This window comes from Cydia fagiglandana, chromosome 21 (assembly GCF_963556715.1).
Source record: "Cydia fagiglandana chromosome 21, ilCydFagi1.1, whole genome shotgun sequence".
Taxonomy (NCBI): domain Eukaryota; kingdom Metazoa; phylum Arthropoda; class Insecta; order Lepidoptera; family Tortricidae; genus Cydia; species Cydia fagiglandana.
In genome coordinates this window covers 8,484,151-8,505,689 of record NC_085952.1, presented here as the reverse complement: position 1 = coordinate 8,505,689, position 21,539 = coordinate 8,484,151, and the positions used below count along the sequence as shown (strand labels likewise).

Here is a 21,539-nt window from a genome sequence, read left to right as displayed (position 1 = left end):
AGCATTCATCGTAACTATCCCCAATGCATAAGATGTCATCCAAGAAAAACACAGATTTATGGCCTTGCCCTCTTAGATAGGTAACAACCTCTCTCATAATTTTTGTGAAGGTTCTTGGAGCCAAAGAAAGCCCATATGGCAAAGCCGTGAACTCATAGATTAGTAAATCTGAGTTTTCATCTTCAAAATGGAAGCGCAAATATTTTCGGCAATGAGCCGCCATCGGAATCAACAAGTATGCTTCTTTTAAATCTACCGTGGCCATATAGCCGCGATAGGGGATCAATTTTGCAGCTGTTCGGTGATCTTCCATTTTAAAATGATCCTTGGGTACAAATTTATTCAATTTCGCTAAATTAAGAATAAAGCGTTTGCCTCCATTAGATTTTGGGGCTAAAAAAGTTCTAGAAATAAATTGGTCTCCTTGCTCAGTGCAAGGTGCAACAGCACCTAACTGCAGTAAATTTTGAATAGCCCCCATCATGTCGGCTTTTTCTGAGGCAGACCAATTTATTTTGGGAACAAAATCTTGAATGACTTGTCTTTCAAAAGGGATAGAGTAACCCTCTTTCAGCCAGGTCAAAATAACTTCATTTGAAGTTATTTTGCACCAGCAATCATAAAATAACCTTATTCGTCCTGCATGAGGTACCTGGCTCATTGCTGAGGGGCAACACGAGTCTTGCCCTGACCCGCCGGCTTGGCTTGGGGATTCGGAGCTGGTTTGCGGCCCGCTGTAGCTTTCCTCTGTCCTCCCCGCCCCCCCCTGTTTGACTGGTACCGTGTAGGTCCTGCCCAGTTTCCCTGAAACTGGTACTGACTGCGTGGGACATTAGGAGTCGAGCTTGAGGAGGCTGGTGTATTTTTAACGGCAGGTACAGCTTTCTTGATCTGCAACCCCTGTTTTTCAATAGCTTTTGAGGCTTTGATTTTCTCTGGAAGCTTGTTTCCAAATAGTAGCTCATCCCTTTCCTCATCTTGGATGATGTTCAAGAAAGGTTTGGCTAGCCCTGGGGTTATCAGTTTTATACGGGTTTTGGTCTCCCCAAAATGCAGGTCAGACAGGATCCGACAACTGTCACTTAACAGCTTTATGGCTGTGACTTTGTCGTTGGATGTGAGTAGGATCGATAGGGCTCGATTCACAGCTGTAATTCCTAGGCCAAGCTGTTGCTGGCTGGCCTCCAACTTCTTATCCCTGTTGCGAGCCATCTCTGAAATGGCTGCGGAGATTTCCGGGTTTAACTTCGGTGCCTGTAACAGGGTACAGTTTTCTGGAATGAGGTATTCATTCTTTAATTTTTCTTTTGCCTCTGAGGGCAAGCCTTTCCGCAGTAGCGGTAGCCAGAGGGATGCCAAATTTCCGTGAATCTTGCCTCCGAATTTGGGTTTGTCATCTGTCGCTTCGCCAAGTGCAGTGACGAGTTCTGGGTCCAGATCAGGTATTTCAGCACTCTCGGGGACTGGGGCTACGTCGGGCGCGTCGGGTGCCGGAGACCCGTCTCCCGGTGCAGCCTCTGGAACTTCCGCATTGTAAGGCGCATCCGCGCCTTGGCCATCGTCGGGAGCATCCGGAATAACTAGGACTTCTGGCTCGAGGAACTCCTGCACGAAAAAATAATGAGGATTGCTTCTAGCGATCCCACCAAGATGGGTTGGGGGTGGGGAAGGTTTTTTAGTCAATAGAAATACTTATTTTTCAAAATCTCTAAAAATAAGCGTGCAATATGTTGCCAGTAGATTAAATAAACTACAATAATGTAAACTTAATTATATCGAACAATGAAGCGAGGAAATATTAATGTTGATTAAAGTCAGGTCGCTCAGTGACAGATCGAGGTGGTATTTGGCTGGTTAATCAATAAATGTTATAACTACCCGAAAAAGTACAAATTATTTGTTTACTTTTATTTAAGTCCTTGAAGATACAGAGTATAGTGAATCGTCTACATAGAGTGAGCAAAGTACCTACGACATTTGTTTGAGCTGCTGAGGTGAAAATAAAATAAAACATACATACCTACTCCGGTAGGCATGGACTTACATGTCACATGTTGACATGAATACTAGGCTAGAAGATTAATAAAACAATGCTCAAGTCGTGACATGTGACAAAAGACATATTAACATGTTAGTGACGCCAACTGCAAGAATAATGTGTAGCATAATATTTAGGGTAACATTCCATTTCCAACGACATCTGCACCACTGTCAATTTTACTAAGGAAATTGACAATGACAGCGACGCGTTCAGTACCGGTAGTGCAACTGCGGTTAGAAATGGAATGTTACCATTAATGTTCAATGTTACAGCGTTCAATTTAATTCTCAAGTTTTATAAAAATAATTTTATCAGTTACAAAATTAATGTAATCGTTGATTCTGAGCTAGGAACATAAAAAATTCCAAATAAAAAAGTATATATAGTTAGTGTAAATAAATTGGCCCAAATATTGACACAGAATTATTATCCTCCAATGCGGTCTTAGGATATCGTCAATTATTATAATATTATAGCCTGGCGATATAATTAATTATCTGAAATTGACAATAGTCTAATCTGATAATACCACAAGATGTAATTATCTGACGATCAAAGGCATAATATAGGCATATATGATTAACATACATAGGTACCTATATCAATATCCCAATTTGTGTGTGCAACCGTTACTCTGAGCGTCCCTCCCGCTGAGCGTGAGTTGGAGGGGGCGATAAACGACATCATGGAACAACTACACCAATGGTTCCAGTCTAACGGCCTGGCCTTGAACAAGGAAAAAACATGTTTCATAACGTTCAAGTTAAATGGTCACCCGAGCCCAACCCTGAAGGTGTGTATGGGCGGTGCCCCTATACAGCAAGTTTCCTGCACACGCCTTCTGGGTTTCCAGCTCGACAGCGCATTAACGTGGGAGTCCCATATCGATGAGCTGTGTGGCAGGTTGGGACGGGCATGCTATGCGCTACGGCGCTTAGCGAGCACCGCCGGGCTGTGCGCGGTGCGCGAGTGCTATTACGCAACTATGCACTCACTCCTCACCTATGGCGTGGAGTTATGGGCCCGCGCATCGGACTGGAATCGAGTGTTTGTTATGCAGAAGCGTGCCGTCCGCATTATGGCCGGTAAACCAGCAGATGCCCCAGCACGAGATCTTTTCCGGGACCTCAACATATTGCCCTTACCCTGTCTTTACCTATACCAAGTAGCGGTGTTCACACACGAAAATCTAAATGAGTTCAAACTCAAGGGAACAAACGACAACTACAACCTCCGTAGCAATGAGCATAAAAATAGACTGGTCGCCGATATGCCCAGACTCACTAAGTCCCAGCGATCTGTATACTGCGCGGGACCGTCTGTTTACAATCGCTTACCCGATAATGTCAGAAACGCAGCTACCACCGCGGGCTTTAAGTATAAATTAAAAATGTGGCTCACGAGCGAAGTGTTCTACGATTATGTAGAATACTTTAACCTACCTATTACGACATAAGTAAATAATATTATTGTTAATTTAATCATTTTAATTATTACAGTGATTCTATCTATACATATAATAAAGCTGTAGAGGGTCGAAAGTCTGTACATGGAAGATATTTGAAAAAAAGTTGGCTGGGGATACTTAGAATCGACAACAGAACACGTTCCAACAGTTTTTAGAATTTTTGTCTGTTTGTCTGTTTATCTGTTTATCTGTTTGTCTGTTTATTTGAACGCGCATCACGTGAAAACGGCTGAACGGATTTTGATGCAAACTTTACTAATCTGTCGAGAAAATCTCCGGCCAGGTTATAGGCTATAAAAATTCAATCCATAAAATGGGGGGTAGCCACAACACTCGGTTGATTTAAGTTCGCCCCTGAATCTTATGGCGCTACTTAGGAAGCAGGGGCAAAGTTTTTTCAAATATGTGCTACCACTATTGAGTACCCTGGTAAACTAACAGATGGCGCTGAATTTAATACGTAGTGACATGAATAGCCACCGAGGAAGGTTCAAGGACGACGGACATCAACAAATTTAATTGAATAATTATGTCGATTTAATAATATACAACAAAATTAAACGAGTGTAAATTAATTACCCCTCATTGCACAGTGCCACCTTTTTCACGACTACCCAAAAGAGAGAGAGAGAGAGAGAGTGTATTGTGTTTTCAGCGTTCGTGTTTGTATGTAGGTATATATTTATTTATGTGAGTTTCTTTATTACACCTTAACTTCTGAATGCCTTAACCTTAGCCCGACGTACTTACGTGACACGCTGTACGCTTACCAAAGCCGGGCGCCGAAGGCGCACTCATAGTCAAACCTTCGGACCAGTGCCGGATTAACCGATTTATAAGCAAAACAAGCACATGCTTAGGGCCACCAAAATGCCAGGTTGAAAAAGTTGAACAAATTTTAAAATTAGGGACAGACACATCGTTTTTACCATACGATTTTTTTTAGCTGTCCAAAAGCTAATTTGCAAAAATAATGGCGCGTAATTCTTTCTTGCATCTTTTCTGTATGAAAACAACCTCGCAGAAACCCTTAAATATCGAGCCCTATGCGAAGCTAGACTGATAGAAAACTGTCCCATCCCTTCTCTATATGAAATCCTGGATTCGCGTCTGGTTGGGACTAAAAGTAAAATTGCGTTTTTTATATCGAAAAATTTTCGCGCTCGCTTCGCTCGCGTTTTTAATAACTTTCTAAGGTATGATAAAGGTGACATTCGGGTGGCGACTGCAGCAGCATTACTCTGTTACAACGTTACTGCTGCGGTACCGTCAATTTTCGTCATAAAATGATGTGACTGATTTCCATACTAAAAGTAAAAATGTAAAACTGTCTATCATATTGCGTTTTTATATCGAGAAATTTTCGCGCTCGCTTCGCTCGCGTTTTCAATCACTTTCTAAGATGTAATAAAGGTGACATTCGGGTGGCGACTGCAGCAGCATTACTCTGTTACAACGTTACTGCTGCAGCACTGTCAATTTTCGTGATAAAATGATGTGGCTGATTTCCATACTAAAAGTAAAAATGTACAACTGTCTATCAAATTGCGTTTTTATATCGAAAAATTTTCGCGCTCGCTTCGCTCGCGTTTTCAGTTACATTCCAACCTAAGATATGATAAAGGTGATATTCGGGTGACGACTGCAGCAGCATTAGGTACTCTGTTGCAAAATTACTGCTGCGGCACTGTCAATTTTCGTGATAAAATGATGTGACTGATTTCCATTCTCAGCTGTAATGCGGCAATGAACTTCACTCAATTTAACAAAAAAATAATAATCTTAATGACCCTAGGGAGAGGGGGCACCATGGTCTAGAAATGCTTAGGGCATCAAAATATCTTAATCCGGCACTGCTTCGGACTTAACCCGACGTACGTGGCGCGCTGCACGCGGTCAAAAGCCAGGCGACTTCGACTTTCTCATACTAAAAGAGACGTACGTGACACGCTGTATGGTTACCAAAGCCGGGCGCCTTCGGCGCCCTCATACTCAAAGAGTCGGGCGTAGACCGACGTACGTGACACGCTGTACGCGTTCCAAAGCCGGGCGGCTCCCTCATACTCAAAGCGTCGGGCGTAACCCGACGTACGTGACACGCTGTACGCTTGCCATAGTTGGGAGCCGAAGGCACCCTCATACTCAAAACGTCGGGCTAAGACCGACTTACGTGGCGCGCTGAATGCGTTCCAAAGCCGGGCTCCTTCGGCGCCCTCATACTAAAGGAGTCGGGAATTGCCCGACGTATGTGGCGCACTGCACGCGGTCCAAAGCTAGGCGACTTCGACTTTCTCATACTAAAAGACTCGGGCGTAGTCGGACTACTACAAATCGCGCTCTAAAAAGTATGAAACAATAAGATAGAATTCTTTTAAGAAATTATCATGCAGGAAATTATAAATGTTATAATTTTTTGAATAAAAAAATATAGCGTAATGTAATTTACTATTTTTAGGGTTCCGTAGCCAAATGGCAAAAAACGGAACCCTTATAGATTCGTCATGTCTGTCCGTCTGTCTGTCCGTCTGTCTGTCCGTCTGTCTGTCCGTCTGTCTGTCCGTCTGTCTGTCCGTGTATGTCACAGCCACTTTTTTCCGAAACTATAAGAACTATACTCTTGAAACTTGGTAAGTAGATGTATTATGTGAACCGCTTTAAGATTTTCACACAAAAATAGAAAAAAAAACAATAAATTTTGGGGGTTCCCCATACTTAGAACTGAAACTCAAAAAAAATATTTTCATCAAACCCATACGAGTGGGGTGTCTATGGATAGGTCTTCAAAAATGATATAGAGGTTTCTAATATCATTTTTTCTAAACTGAATAGTTTGCGCGAGAGACACTTCCAAAGTGGTAAAATGTGTGTCCCCCCCCCCCTGTAACTTCTAAAATAAGAGAATGATAAATCTAAAAAAATATATGGTATATATTACCATGCAAACTTCCACCGAAAATTGGTTTGAACGAGATATGATAAGTAGTTTTTTTTTAATACGTCATAAATCGTAAACTGCAATTTTATTATGTTACTTGCTGGTACGGAACCCTTCATGGGCGAGTCCGACTCGCACTTGGCCGCTTTTTTTAATTTATATATTTAGCAGCTTACTGACACAAACCGAATTCCACGCGGGCGGAGCCGCGGGCACAGCTAGTAATGAATAATAATGTACAGAATGTATACCCACAATCCCAACACGACTTGTAACTTCTTGTTATTAATAAATTATTTGTATTTGTATTTGTACTCTTTGTGTAAATGTACCGGAACCGGATTTCCCCGGTTCTCAATGCAAAATCAGCATTCGGAGCTAACCCTAATCCTAATGGGTTTCTTGTTAACTGACTGTTAGCAATCTAGTGTTTATTGAGACTCATAAGATTAGAAAATCTTAAGTCTAGATTTTATTTAATTCAATAAAACTTAGTTCCACTTAACAAGTCGTCAAACCACTAAATTCGGCACTTAACGGATAAAAAATTTATTCTCGTCGTATTTTAATAAAATTTTACCACTTAAGTTAAAAGCACTAAAATTTAAAATTTCTTTAATATGGACCCCTAACTCAAGATCGTACAAGGCCCAAACTTTTACTAAGTAGCTTTTAGACTTTAAACATACGGTACTGTATTTCGTGGCGATACGCTGTCGTGTAGTGTTACCTGTGACGGCTGTGACCTACAAAATTGTGTATGGCTCATACTTATTCATTATCGTAGCGATTTCTAGATTGCGTCTTGAATGAAATTAATATTTGCTCAGGACCCCTATTCGACAAACAACGTTTGACGTATAGTGTTGATCTCCCATTGATGTGGGAAAAATCATAAGTTCTCGAATACGTACAATGTCAAAATTTCACATTAACAATCCACAGTTAGGGTGACAAGCAAACCAAACCGAACCACCCTTAGTTTACAGTTGAGTTTTGGTTGTACAAAATGATATTATCCACCGTTGATGGAATCAACACTCAGTATGCAATAAAATCAACAGTTGATTTGACGTGGATGCGAAATCTGACAGTTGTACGTGTCGAATTTGGCCCCAGCTATCTATTATCGAAGACTCGGAGGCCGATTTCAATTTACGTAGTTTTTACGAAAGTCGTTGCCCTCATCAGAAGGAAAACTTGGCTTTGCTAGGACTAGGCTGATTTCATCTTGTATGATTTTATTACACGCGTATTTTTTATTTTGATCAATTATCGCAGCGATGGTAAACCGTCCGTGTCAACATTCTTTTCTATTTTGCACCTTTTTCTTTCTAAAACCGATGTCAATTTTCGGTCAGAAGAAGTAGGTAACGTAAGAGGAATGTCCGGTAGATTCGATCACGTTCAGTCGTTCACGGCGGTGCGCGCCGGCTCGTCGCTCCGTGTGAGCTGCGCTTTCTGAGAGTATTAAAAGTTAACATGAAACCAAAATGATGTTGCTTATTAATCCTAACATTTTACAAGCAAAGTTTTAACGATTTCCTGGGTAGATGTTTCTGTTTACTTGCCGCTTTTCTATATTGAACTTACAGTTTATAATCGTGGAATAATATAATAGGTACCTACCGTAGTTGTAGAGGAAAATTGTCGAGAACTGCAATTTTTGTACTTAATAATTATAGTTTACTATTCAAATGTAGGCCCAGGCGGATATGGTGAGACGACTTGGACACCTTTCTTAAGTATTGGCCAGAAGAATCACGAAATTGGGAGTTATTGAAATCCAGGGAATTTGCCCAGTAGCAGTGGCACACTCAAACAAGCTAAAAACTGGTCAATCTATAAGTATACAGTGATAAAAAAGTTGCATATGTAGAGCTAGACCACGATGTCATATCCGTCATAATTTCATAGAAGTGTGACGTTTAAAATAACACTTGCACTGCGTGTGCTATCAAAATCGGTGCAGACTTTTTTTGGTCTAAATCTACCTACTTAAGGTCAAAACTTCAATCGATTACTACAATCGATATTTTTAAAGATTTTTAGTTCCAGCTCTCGGGAATTGGCCTGTAGGCACAAATTTCTCATATTCTGTGCCAACCACCGGACCGGAAAAAACAAACATTTCATTATTTTTTTCAGAGTTAATTAGGCATAGGTTGTGTGGGTTGCCTAATTGTTTCTGAGTGGGTTTGTTAGTTAATTGTAAGAGCTATTATAAAATCATTTTGAATATCTTCTTTTACCTCGTTTCCTCATGACTGAGGGTCGTGACCATAAACATGAGGTCATGTTTTGTGCACCAATGCCCTCCGATCAACAAGACCTAATAAAAGGCGCCTCTGAGGCCATGGCCTAGCTTTAAATATCTACCCAGAATTTATTGCACTTTTTGGTATATATTGCACAAGAATATAGTATTCTTGTGCAATAAATAAAGTCACTAATTGAATGAGTTTTTCAATGGCTGTTACCTACGCTTGTTAGTTGATGTGGCGGGGCAGTAGTATCTTCGAAGTTATTTAAAGTCAAAAGAAATGGTGGCGATAAATATTAAAGAAATACAAAAGTGTCCTGAAATCAACTGTAACTAGTCCAAGGGCGCCAATATAACGGAATATCAAATAATGCTATGATCCTTATTAGAATACAGTTAAAGTTTAATTTCAAACGACATATTATTGACGAGCATTTTTCACAAAAACTGGTAATTTTACTAATATTCTGTGACGAACCGTCTGGCCATGTCTTATTTTCGACAGTGACAGAAAGTTTACATGTTAACTGACGATACGTCAACCCTATTTCAAAGATAATAAGGTCTACAAATGGAAAGTTGTTAACTTTAGAGTCGGTTGGACGTTTGTCTCCTTTGAAATATTGGACATCGGCCCAAACTGCTAAGGAACGTGCATGTAATTTATGGTTCTGTAGCAGCGCTTGGTTTTGGAACCAAAATATTGCGATTACGAAAACTGTGTTTAAGTTTTCTGGCGCATAGGGACGCGAACTGAGAATCGAAGTTCATGATATAAAAGTGCCTTTTTATTACTTGAATCATTATTAATTGGCCTGCAACATCAATAAAATGGAGTCCTCGAGTGGAGACCACGGACTAGTAAGCGCAGCGTAGGACGTCCACCCTTTCACCGTCCACGGACGTTACGACCTTGTTAAGGCCGCCGGAAGACGCTGGATGCGGGTCGCTTCCAACCGGTACGAATGGAGGTCCAAGGGGGAGGCCTATGTTCAGCAGTGGACGTCTTATGGCTGTGATGATGATGATGATGATCAATAAAATGATGGTTTAAACAGCATACATAAGAGTGCGGCACTTTCGCAAATGACTAGTATTAAGTCCAATGTGAAAGCGCCAGCCGCTACCCCATAGCTGGCAGGAGAATGCCGTGCCCGGTGACGAAGGCTGGGAATCCCTTGAATACGCAAGACCGATAAGAAGGCACATAACGAAATTTTAGGCCTTAACATAGGTTAAGGGTAAACGATACGGGTAGGTACGATTAGGGTTTTGTGATTATAGGTAGATACTATATTAGATTTTTAACATTACGCACTAATACTCTTGTGGTCGTGCTCGAATATTACACGTTCTCGTTAATGTGTTCTCGTATGTACTTACATTAGTTGAAGCGCGACACACTCATGCTGGGATTAAATTAATCTCATAATTTACATACATTCTCGAATAACAACGCGAACGCATTATAGTAAACGTGAAATTGTACAGTCACCTACAATAATATGTTACTCTTCGAAGGCCGCAAAATTTTGTGACACGCTCTTATGGCTCTACAAATAAGATCGTGTCAGATATTTTGCGGCCTTCGTTGTGTAACATATTATTGCAGGTGACTGTACCAATGTTGTTTATAAATAAACAAGTTTCGTGGAAAATAATTTTGGCGCCAGACGATTCTTTTTAATTTGCCGATGTAGTTCTTGCTAAATGACAGCTTTCACGACAATTGGCATGTCAGAAAACAAGTCGCGTGCGCATGTCACGTGCATTGGGAATGCTAGAGATGCTAGGTATTAGTTTGTCAACTTTGTCAACACCTATCACAGAGCTCGAATGATGCTTGCTCCAAGATAATTTAAGTATGCACAATGGAGTGAAGCGTATCTTTTATGCTTTATACATCTTTGCGTATAATTATTGCATTAATTATTTTACTTTCATTGCTCAAAAGATTATCTTTAATTCTTTATAGGGCTACAACTTTTCGTAATACATTAAAGCTGGCAATTTTTATTGCCATGTGGACAATGTGCGCCGCGCCGTGTAAAAATGGGGCTAAATAGTTGGAAATCAGACTGTCAGTTGTTCGGAGCTGTCAAATTTTACTTTTAACTGACAGGCCGATATCATCCGGCGGACTGGTAACCAGTACAATTAAAATAAATTAAATAAAACAGTCTCATTCAGCTCGTACCATAATTAGTTTTTCTACAGTATCATTTACTTGCATGATTACAATTGAAGGCATAGATTTATAAGGCATAGATTCCTAGTCCGTACACCCCTAGTGAAGCCATTTCAAGTGCGACGTCACGTCACACTCGCATCATCGTATTCGAACGGCCCTCACAGTACTCAAAGTCAAATCGGTCTGTGTACACCTCCCGTTTAAAAATCAAAAACTACAGGAAAGATGGTTGTTAGTACAGTGAATGGGTGTCACAACACATCATATAATAAAAACAAACCGCTTGATATTACATTTCACGCGTAAGTATCGAGTTTAATGTGATATTTTTACATAATCGTAAATACAAAAATCCAAATTTTCGTCAGCCGCCATTTCTTCTAAATGTTGCCAGTGTAGTGAATATTTTTTCCCCCATTTGGAGGAAAAAATATTCACTACACTAACTTAACTTGACGTCTACATTCTAAAATAAATACGCTCAATGAAATTTCATTGTATAATTATAGAAAATTATAATTAAGTTAATTATTTAGGTAAGTATTTACTTTTTTCTTATTTTTATTTTGTGTCATGTTCGTTTCAGTTTTCTGACTGACCTACTTCTGTCTGCGAGATGGAAGGAAAGAAATAGACTAAATCGGAATGACGCAATATGAAAACATTGGAAACGGACTAAACACAGTCGAATATGCTCTGTCCTATTTAAATTTATTCTTATTATTTTATTATGCACATTTGTTAAATAAATAAAAATAGTAAAAACTTATCAGCTATTTATTTAATACTTATTTCACAAAGTACAGAAATGCAATAAATCCTAAAATAAACAAAAAGCTTTTGCTACAAAATCGAATCTACACACTTCCAAATTATTAATAACCAAGTGTGAATGTTGTTAAAATTCCCCTACTTTGAGAGAAGTAAATGAATACTGGCAACATATTTTGTATGTGTTCAGCTTTGGCTTTGTATTTTTAGGATTATTTTAAGTAAATACTGTGGCAACACCAAAGTCACGGTTCGAATTTAAATCTTGCTCTGTCATGAGCTGTCACAATTAGTATGTCATAGAATTACTACCAGTGCACATCGCCTCTCGCTATTCTCGTTAATTTTCTCGCAAATTATTAAAAGCACTACTGCCAATCTCTAGACTATTTAAAATCAGTGCTGTGTAGCCGAAGGACGCCGTGCCCATCCGTGCAGTGGAGAATCCTAGGTCTAAGTTGGCCGACTGAAGGTAACGGTTCTGAGCTTACCTCTAGCTTGCGACAAGGGCAGCCCGGACCACCGCCAGCAGTCCACAACGGAGACCAACGGTTCAACCCACAACCACCGGATTGCGAAGGTAACTTCGTCTTACACTGTTTTGCACTTAAATTTAATTCCATAGGTTAATTCTAGCATACAACAACTTTCTTGCTCAACCGGCCCCTAAATCTCTTCCCCTATCGCCCCCTTTTTACAGTCCACTCTTTCGCCAGTGAACATTTTGGTCTTCGAACCGGATAATTTGAAAAGTGACCTTTGGTTTTTCGTTTGTCGTTGTCTGTTGCTTATTCAAATTCGTTTCGTCATATCATCTGCTTAATTCGAAATTTAGGGTAGACTTATAAAAAAAGTCGAGGGTAAGCAAGAAAGTTGGTGGTCGTGTAGTAGTGCTTTTACAAAACCATTCGTTCATTCGTGGTTAATATTGCTGGCAACATTTTCATAGCTGTCAAGTGTCGACGACAGCTGTCAGTGTCAATAGTGTCAGTACGTGGTCAACGTTATTTTGCAAATAGTTTTGTGTTTATTTTCGTCGTTTTAGTGTGATTAATTGCATTTAAAACAATATGAGTGTACATGGTGATAGTGATACGGAGCCCGCGACTGTAGATATGTTCCGAGTCGCGCGCGGGTATGCGATTTTTAGATTAGAGAACATTGAAAGTTCGGACTTAAAAGGTTATGATGAATCGGACATAAAGGATTTAGAAAAATACTTTCACAATGCTCAGTTAAGGATTTTACGTCCGCTGAAACCTGAAAGACGTGCGGAAGAGTACGAAATTACGAGGGAATTTGAAAGTAAGTTGAAATCAGTGAAATGTAGGTTAAGACAAATGGCTAAGAGTGAGATAAGTGATAAGTCGGATGTGAAGCCTTTAACGCTTGAAAATAATTTAGCCAAGCTTCCTAAAATAGCGATTAAGCCGTTTGATGGAAAATTGGAAGGCTGGGTGTCTTTCAAAGAGCTTTACGACTCCCTCATACATAGTCGGAGCACAATTAGTGATGTGGAAAAATTACATTACCTGTTGTCAAGCGTTCAGGGTTCCGCACATGATTTAATTAAAAGTTTTCCTCTGTCAGGTGACAATTATAGCAGTGCATATGAGACGCTGTCCAATTATTATGATAGGAAGAGGCAAATTGCTGTAATGTATTATGAAAAACTGCTGAATTGTGAACCAGTCAAAAACAAAACAGATTTGGAACGGGTTTATAGAACTTTCAATGAAAATTTAAATATTTTGTCAAAATTTAACCTCCCCGATAAAAACTTCATGTTGTACTATTTGCTTTGGGCAAAGTTAGATGTCGCTACCCGGGAAGCATTTGAATTACAACTCACTTCTAATACTGAGGTTCCAAAGTTTGAGGAATTGAAAAGTTTTATTGAAAAGCGGAGCCGGGCTTTGGAAAACTCAAGTGTTAGTGTTAGGCCTCAACCTCAGAATGTTAAACCGTTGACTAAGAACAAAACAGCCCTGGTCGTGTCGACTCCGTCAACACCGAGCTGTGTTTGTTGTTCAGGTCAACACAGTCTCGACAAATGTAACAAGTTTCTGAACCTCAATAATGATGGCCGGTTTAATTTTGTTAAGGAGAAGGGTTTGTGTATTTTATGCTTCTCGAATGCACATAGAGTGAAAACTTGTCGGGCTTCTCGCTGTAGTGTGTGTCATCGTTCGCACCATAACTTATTGCATTTCACAAAGAATGTTGAAGCACCCACGGTCACAGAGACTGCTACTGCACCACCTAGCAATAGCATCAGCAGTACTAGCAGTAGTAGTACTAACACGGTTCTAACTGCTATGGCGGGAGATAATACAATCTTCTTTGCTACTGCCAAGATGTTGATTCGGGACAGTTCTGGTGTCTTCCGCCCAGTGCGTGCGCTTCTGGATGGTGCTAGTGCATGCAACCTTATATCGAAATCTTGTGCTGAAATGCTAGGGTTTGAGACTTCTGGCCAACACACTGTGTTCGGCATTGGTAACTCGCCCAATCAAACATTTGGCTCACTTTCATGTGAGATCAAGCCAATGGGTAATAAACCCTCTTCGCTGAGTACTAAACTCGAAGCTTTCGTTCTGTCGCCGGTATGTGCTGACCAACCTCCACAGCCTGTCGATTCGTCGGGGTGGTCGCACACCAGAAATTTATCGCTGGCTGATCCTGATTTCGCCCGTCCGGCGCCGGTGGACTTGTTGCTTAACGCACAGGTCTTCGTTTCGTCGTTGTTGCCCGGTATACGGCGCGGGGAGCCTGGACAGCCTACTCTGTTGAAAACCATCTACGGATGGGTCGTTATGGGTGAGTGTGACGAAAGTCAGCTCACATCAAGCGCTCTCGTATCGTCTCGCAATAATAATAAACATTGTTTTTTCGTGTCGAGTCCTTCGCAAATTTTGTCGCTCGACGATTCTATTAAAAAATTTTGGGAATTAGAAAACGTTAGTTCTCCAACTAAACCTTTCGTATCTGAGGAGGACCAACGCTGCGAAGACTATTTTCGTGAAAAATACTATCGCAATGAAGAAGGCAGGTTCGTAGTTCCATTACCATTTGTCGATCCCACGAACAAACCTACCTTCCTCAATTCACGCGAAATCGCTCTCAAGCGGTTCACGTCGTTGGAACGCAAATTGAATTCCAACCCTGAGTTCAAAAGGGCGTATGTGGAATTCATGAATGACTATGAGTCTCGAGGTCACTTGGAGGAAGTGGAACCTCCTTCAACAAGTGAAGGCCACTTCTACTACATACCTCACCATGGTATTCTGCGCGACTCCGTCACAACTCCTCTTCGCGTAGTTTTTGACGCAAGCGCTAAGGACGCCAACGAGACGTCCTTAAACGCTACCCTTCTCGCTGGGCCCAAGCTTCAGACCAACATTTTCGATCTGCTCACACGCTTTCGTTGGCATGCCGTCGTCTTCACAGGTGACGTGAGACAAATGTACAGGCAGATACTGGTTCCTGAAGAGGACGCTGAATTTCAGCGCATCTTGTGGCGGCCCTCGGCTGTCGGTCCTGTGCGCGACTATCGTCTTAAAACGGTCACTTACGGGGTTTCTGCTGCGCCATTCCAGGCTCTTCGTACAATGGCTCAACTTGCCAGTGATTCTGCAGCCAGCTACCCAGGTGGTTCAACCGTTCTCGCTCGTGACATCTACGTCGACGACGTCGTCACCGGAGCGGATTCTGTCGAACAGGCGCGTTCGCTTCAGGCGGAACTTACGAAAATATTGTCGTCGGGGGGTTTCATCTCAGGAAGTGGACCTCCAACAGTAGTGAGTTCCTGGAGAGCCTTCCGTCTTCTGATCTGTACTCGGAAGACTTCAAACATTTTGAAGAAATGACTGACATTTCTCTTAAGATATTGGGCTTGCTATGGCAACCTCAATCTGACTCCTTTGGTTATCGTGTAGCATCTACTCCCAACGGTCGATGCACAAAGCGCTCCATTCTCTCTGAGATAGCTAGGATCTTCGATCCATTGGGTTTCCTCTCGCCTGTAACATTCCTCGCCAAGTATCTGATGCAGTTACTTTGGGTTTCGGGCGTTTCCTGGGATGGAGATGTCCCGGAAAGCATCAGGCTGGAATGGCAGGAATTCAAAACTCAACTCTCGTCGCTGAGTGCTGTATCTGTGCCTCGCCGTTTAGTCGGGAAATTCGACGTGCTACATCTCCACGGATTTTGTGACGCATCAGAATGTGGCTTCTGTGCCGTAATCTATTGCCGTACAGTAACTGAGGAGGGCGACGTCGACGTCCATCTAGTGTGTGCGAAATCCAAGGTCGCGCCGCTACGTAAATTGTCAGTGCCGCGTCTCGAATTGCTCGCAGCAGTTCTGCTGTCGGACTTGATGGCTTCTTTGATGGCTCTTGGCTTGGAGGCTTTGAAGCCTTTCCACTCGGTAGATAGAATCAACGCGTGGTCTGACTCTAGCGTTGCGTTGACTTGGATAAAGTCTTGCCCTTCCAAGTGGAAAACTTTCGTGGCTAACCGCGTGAGCCACATCCAGGAGATTATTCCTCCTGATTGTTGGCGACATGTGAGGACTGGCGATAACCCAGCCGACTGTGGGTCGCGGGGCCTCTTGCCGAACGACCTGGTCCACCATAGTAACTGGTGGAAGGGTCCATCTTGGCTCGTGCTGGACAAGTCTGACTGGCCTAAGTCAACGTTATCAGTCGACGTGGATGTCCTACACGAAGAGCGCAAGGTGACTGTCCTCACTGTCTCTTTGCAGGAGACGTGGACATACAACCTAATGAATAAGTTCTCGGCACTGAGGACAGTCCAACGTGTCCTCACCTATTGTCTTCGTTTCGTGCACAACGTGAGAAATCGGAAGACGCCCAACAACTTGTTGGACGGTCCTTTAACACCCCTGGAGATTAAACAGGCGCTTATGTTCCTCGTGCGTTCTGTTCAACAACACCACTTACTTTGCTTCGGAGATCGAGAAAGTGAAAAACAATCTTTCGAACTTTCTCCCGAAAGCATTTAAGAAATTGTCTCCATTCCTCGATGACGCGGGTCTCTTGAGGGTGGGCGGACGCCTGTCGCGAGCTTCTCTCGAAGTCGATGTTAAACATCCCCTGTTGCTACCTCGCGACGACCGTCTTACCTCCCTCTTGATCGACGAGTACCATAAGCGTTTCATGCACCCAGGCGTCCAGACGCTTCTTAATTTGCTGGCGCAGCATTTCTGGATACTGTCCCCAAAGCGAGCTATCCACGCAGTCACGTCAAAATGCATGAAATGCTTCCGTGTTCGACCACTCGGTGCTCCTGCGCCGTTCATGGGCGACTTGCCGTCTTATCGGGTAGCCCAGCTCAAAGCGTTCCTGAGTGCTGCTGTCGATTTCGGGGGACCTTTTGACATAGCTCTGGGTCGCGGACGAGGCAACAAGACCTACAAGGGTTACATTTGCGTTTTCGTGTGCACCTCGACAAAGGCTGTACACACGGAGCTCGTCACTGAGCTGTCCTCAGACGCGTTTCTCGCCGCGCTTCGCCGCTTCGTCGCGCGTCGTGGTCGGTGTAACCGGTTGGTGTCCGACCAGGGGAAGAATTTTGTCGGCGCGAGCAATGTTCTGCGACGTCTTGTAGGAGATGCTGCGACGCATAGTGAGATTAAGTTCGAGTTTAATCCGCCAGGCAGCCCTCACTTCTCAGGTCTCGCTGAGGCCGGTATCAAGGCTGTTAAAACACATTTGGCTCGAGTTATCGGTAGTCAGAGGTTGACGTACGAAGAGTTTCTAACCATCTTGACCCAGGTCGAGGCTCTTCTTAATTCGAGACCCCTTACTCCTCTCAGTACCGATCCCAACGACCTGACGGCTCTGACTCCCGGTCATTTCCTCACCACGGAGCCCCTGTCGGTCGTGCCTGAGGAAGACCTATCAGACGTTCGGGTTAGCCCTCTCCAACGCTGGAAGCTGCTTCAGAAGATGCACCAGGACTTCTGGAAGAAATGGTCGAAGGAGTATATGCATACTCTCCAGCAGCGGATGAAGTGGCACGATAGGCAGCCCAACGTCCAAATTGGTGCACTAGTGCTCGTTGTGAACGAGCAGACGAGCCCAATGAAGTGGCCCTTGGGTCGCATCATCGACACACATCCCGGATCCGATGGGATCTGTCGTGTGGTTACTGTGCGCACAGCCACAGGGTCGTACAAACGGCCTGTGGTCAAACTGTGCCCACTGCCTGCGTAGTTGCTTTAGAGCGCTACCTTTGTGTTGTCCATCTTTTCGTTTTAGTCTTAATATTATCGCATTTACCTTACTTTATTGTTTCCTTTTCGCTTAGTCAAAATACAATGCATTTTGGTGGGCGGAATGTTCAGCTTTGGCTTTGTATTTTTAGGATTATTTTAAGTAAATACTGTGGCAACACCAAAGTCACGGTTCGAATTTAAATCTTGCTCTGTCATGAGCTGTCACAATTAGTATGTCATAGAATTACTACCAGTGCACATCGCCTCTCGCTATTCTCGTTAATTTTCTCGCAAATTATTAAAAGCACTACTGCCAATCTCTAGACTATTTAAAATCAGTGCTGTGTAGCCGAAGGACGCCGTGCCCATCCGTGCAGTGGAGAATCCTAGGTCTAAGTTGGCCGACTGAAGGTAACGGTTCTGAGCTTACCTCTAGCTTGCGACAAGGGCAGCCCGGACCACCGCCAGCAGTCCACAACGGAGACCAACGGTTCAACCCACAACCACCGGATTGCGAAGGTAACTTCGTCTTACACTGTTTTGCACTTAAATTTAATTCCATAGGTTAATTCTAGCATACAACAACTTTCTTGCTCAACCGGCCCCTAAATCTCTTCCCCTATCGCCCCCTTTTTACAGTCCACTCTCTACGGGCTCCGCCAGCCGCAGCAGAGCCATGTCATTCTTTAAATTCTTGCTTTGGAAATCTGAGTGTATGTATATTTCAGCCACGTCCCGCTCTTGATGAGGAAGACGCTCCTTGGCCGTTTGTGTGTCCCATTCGCCAGCGCGGATACGCAGCGACCCCGGTGCTCGGCCCGCAACAACGTGGGCTGCCGTGATGACCACTTGTGGGTGTATAAGAGATCCCACGCCGATGTATCCATTGGGGCCCATCAGCGCCACCACCCAGGGGAACTCGCCAAACTGGGCCTCCGCTCCGCTGCCCCCAATGACGTTGAAGTCTATCCCCTTCCGGTTCCGGTGGCCGCATCCGGCAGGCCGGGCCGGCGCGGGCGGCGGTGTGGGAGCCGGCCCGGTGCGCGGTATCTTACAACACCTCTCCACGCTTTCTTGGCAGTCGTCCTTGCCGAACCTGATATCTAGAGACCCCCATCCAGTAACAGAGGCGTTGTTAGCGTCCACTCCATTAAGTTGATCATCACACAAGTAGTAAGGAACGCATTGGCACGACTCCCCAGCGCCATCTGTGAACGTAGACGTCGCGTCGGTCGAACGGACTGTGTAGTCTTCAAGGCCAAGTGTGGTGGACCCCTGCTGGGGGGGAGGGGTGCCGAAGATCTCCAATAGTATGTATGTGTGTGTTTGCTGAGCGTAAAACACGAGCGTTCCACGCACACATCGATCGTGTTTCGGCTTCACTTTTGGCAAGTTAGCCGTATGGAGACTATCTGTCTATGCGTTATTAGTTTAAGATTGAAGGGATGTTTACAAAAACAACGTAACTGCTTAGAGCGGTTGACACTTTTTTAAGAACATTGTCAATCGTTTCAGGTGTCAACCAGTGTAGTCAGTTATGTTGTTTTTGTAAACATCCCTTCAATTATGTATGTAAATAATTTGTTTCTTTGAAAGTAACATTGTATTTTATTTGACGTTCTGATTTTTTCGGCGACGTTTTTGTTTGAAGGAACGTCACTTTTGACACTGACATATCAGATCCATGTCGTATCTTTAGCAAATTTTTGACATATCTTAAAGTTCGAATCAGGCCGTTAGGCAATATTGTAGCCGGTGCACGTTACAACATAATAAGTAATATAATATGACAGTTAACACGCAAGTTTATTACAATTAGGTAGGCTATTTTCACAAATTGTCGTCAAGAGTGAGTCATTGCCACTAGCCTAGAGTGTAATAATATAAACTCGATATAAATAAACATACTATTTCTGACACCGTTCAAAATTCCTTCGCGCCTCACTTCTCTCATTCACCAACCACTTTTAACTATTTCCTAGTATATCTTGACCCGTCAATTAGTTATAGCTGTTAGTAATGAGAGGTCAGACATAAAATAGTTCTTTAGTGACGTGCCTTGAATAGATAAGCAAGTGGGCGGCCGCAGCTGCCCGGAGGGAATTTGTGATTTTAGCCACTTTATTGAAATTTATGCTTTTTTGACAACTACAGAATTAAATTAAAAGGTTTTAGACGTAACGCCCTTAATCATGGTTGAAAAAAGAATATCTTGAGTCGTTTCATTTTTTTTTCAGTGAAAAAATCTCTAACTAGCAGTGGCGGCACGTCCATAAAAGCCGATTCCCACCGGCTGCCTGGTTTTGGACGTTTGAGCAGAGTTGTAAAGGAAATGTGTAAGCCAAATTAGGCCCGGCTTGCCTATGGATATGTTTGACGCGCCGCCACTGCTAACTAGAGTCGATTTCGTAATTATTAAACATCGCCGGACATTAGGTAAACTAAACAGTCGCTTACTTGAAAAAAGTAGGTGTCTCAGTTGGCTAAAATTAAAATTAGGTACCTATTCAATACATTAAAACATGGAAACCCGACATAGCTTGGTGAGCTCTACTACGACGCCGGCAATGGCACCATGCTCATCTGTCGATCCAGGGTGCTTAGCCAACATGCCTAACGTTAACGCTCCAGGCATAGTAGTCACTCTTCCATATGCGACAGTGACAGCTGCGTTTCGTTCTCTACGGAGCGTAAACGATTGGCAGTTTGGCTTCATACCCTGGCCCCGCTATAGGCCCCATGCATGAACTATAGGGGGCAGGATAGGAGCCGTCAGATTTATGGCGCGAGGCGGAAATGTGTATTTTATGCTTCCGATGTAGTTTACAAGAAGGCAGAACCTACTATGCACAAGGAAACGTACCTACCGACGAGAAAGATAGATGGTAGCACTTGCTTTGGCAATGTACATGTTGCACATATATGTTTCCGATTCAGGCTACAAGATGGCAGACCCTCCAACGCGCACGGTCCCTCAAATGATATGAGATATAAGGCCAACTGCAACGCCAAGCGTAATAGGGCTGCACTCGCCGTCGTAACATAATCGGTCATCATTAGTTAGATTCTACGCATGCTATGAAAATGTGGTTTTAGTAGAGTACTTAAACATTAATCAGTGGACACATAAACATGGAACTCTGCCACCACATATTTCACTTGCTGCATTTATTTTACTGCATTTCGTGTGTACAAAGTCTCACGACATAAACCCAGAGAGGATAGCGACATAAATTATGCATTATGTGAAATATTAAGTTTAGTCAATGTAAATTAATATAATAGCGTTGATATTAAATATTTACTTCATGTTAATAGTCCGATTCGGTAAACATTCTATACCGTTCTTTTTTCTTGAGGCGATGACAAGACAAGTAAATATCAGAAATAACAATACTTAGTGACTCATTTATCTTTTTTCGCGAATAAAATGATTTAGATTAAATAGCTTTCAGTCCTTTTTAGGGTTCCGTACCCAAAGGGTAAATTATTATTATTATAATTTTTTGTGTCTCCTTTTGGATTTCACGGGCCTATAAATCCCGGTCTTTTGATAGGCTTGCGTGGGGATATAGATCCAACACGTAGAGGCCCCTTGGAGAGTTTTAATGTCATGTAGAACGCCTGCT

General features: G+C 42.8%; 2 protein-coding genes across 2 annotated transcripts; one reads left to right on the top strand and one right to left on the bottom strand.

The window, feature by feature from the left end:
• Nucleotides 1-265: 265 nt before the first annotated feature.
• On the bottom strand, nt 266-2,725 carry LOC134675380 (uncharacterized). The gene is made up of 2 exons (XM_063533591.1): nt 2,675-2,725; nt 266-1,605 (listed from the first exon to the last, which is right to left on the bottom strand). Exons 1-2 carry the CDS (start codon nt 2,723-2,725, stop codon nt 658-660), a joined length of 999 nt encoding a protein of 332 aa, XP_063389661.1. The 3' UTR covers nt 266-657.
• Nucleotide 2,726: 1 nt separating this feature from the next.
• LOC134675379 (uncharacterized) lies at nt 2,727-17,908 on the top strand. The gene is made up of 5 exons (XM_063533590.1): nt 2,727-3,126; nt 12,167-12,249; nt 13,889-15,503; nt 15,608-16,654; nt 16,689-17,908. The coding sequence occupies exons 1-5, from the start codon at nt 2,727-2,729 to the stop codon at nt 17,906-17,908; spliced, it is 4,365 nt and encodes a 1,454-aa protein (XP_063389660.1).
• The last annotated feature ends 3,631 nt before the right edge of the window (nt 17,909-21,539 follow it).

Excerpts from the sequence above, each read along its gene's own strand:
- LOC134675380 (XM_063533591.1), bottom strand. The coding sequence starts at position 2,725 with ATGTCGTTTATCGCCCCCTCCAACTCACGCTCAGCGGGAGGGACGCTC. Across the intron at positions 1,606-2,674 it reads CAGCGGGAGGGACGCTCAGA|GAGTTCCTCGAGCCAGAAGT; the intron begins GTAACGGTTGCA and ends TTTTTCGTGCAG.
- LOC134675379 (XM_063533590.1), top strand. The coding sequence starts at position 2,727 with ATGGAACAACTACACCAATGGTTCCAGTCTAACGGCCTGGCCTTGAAC. Across the intron at positions 3,127-12,166 it reads TGCCGTCCGCATTATGGCCG|CTTGCGACAAGGGCAGCCCG; the intron begins GTAAACCAGCAG and ends GCTTACCTCTAG. Across the intron at positions 15,504-15,607 it reads AGCCTTCCGTCTTCTGATCT|CATCTACTCCCAACGGTCGA; the intron begins GTACTCGGAAGA and ends GTTATCGTGTAG.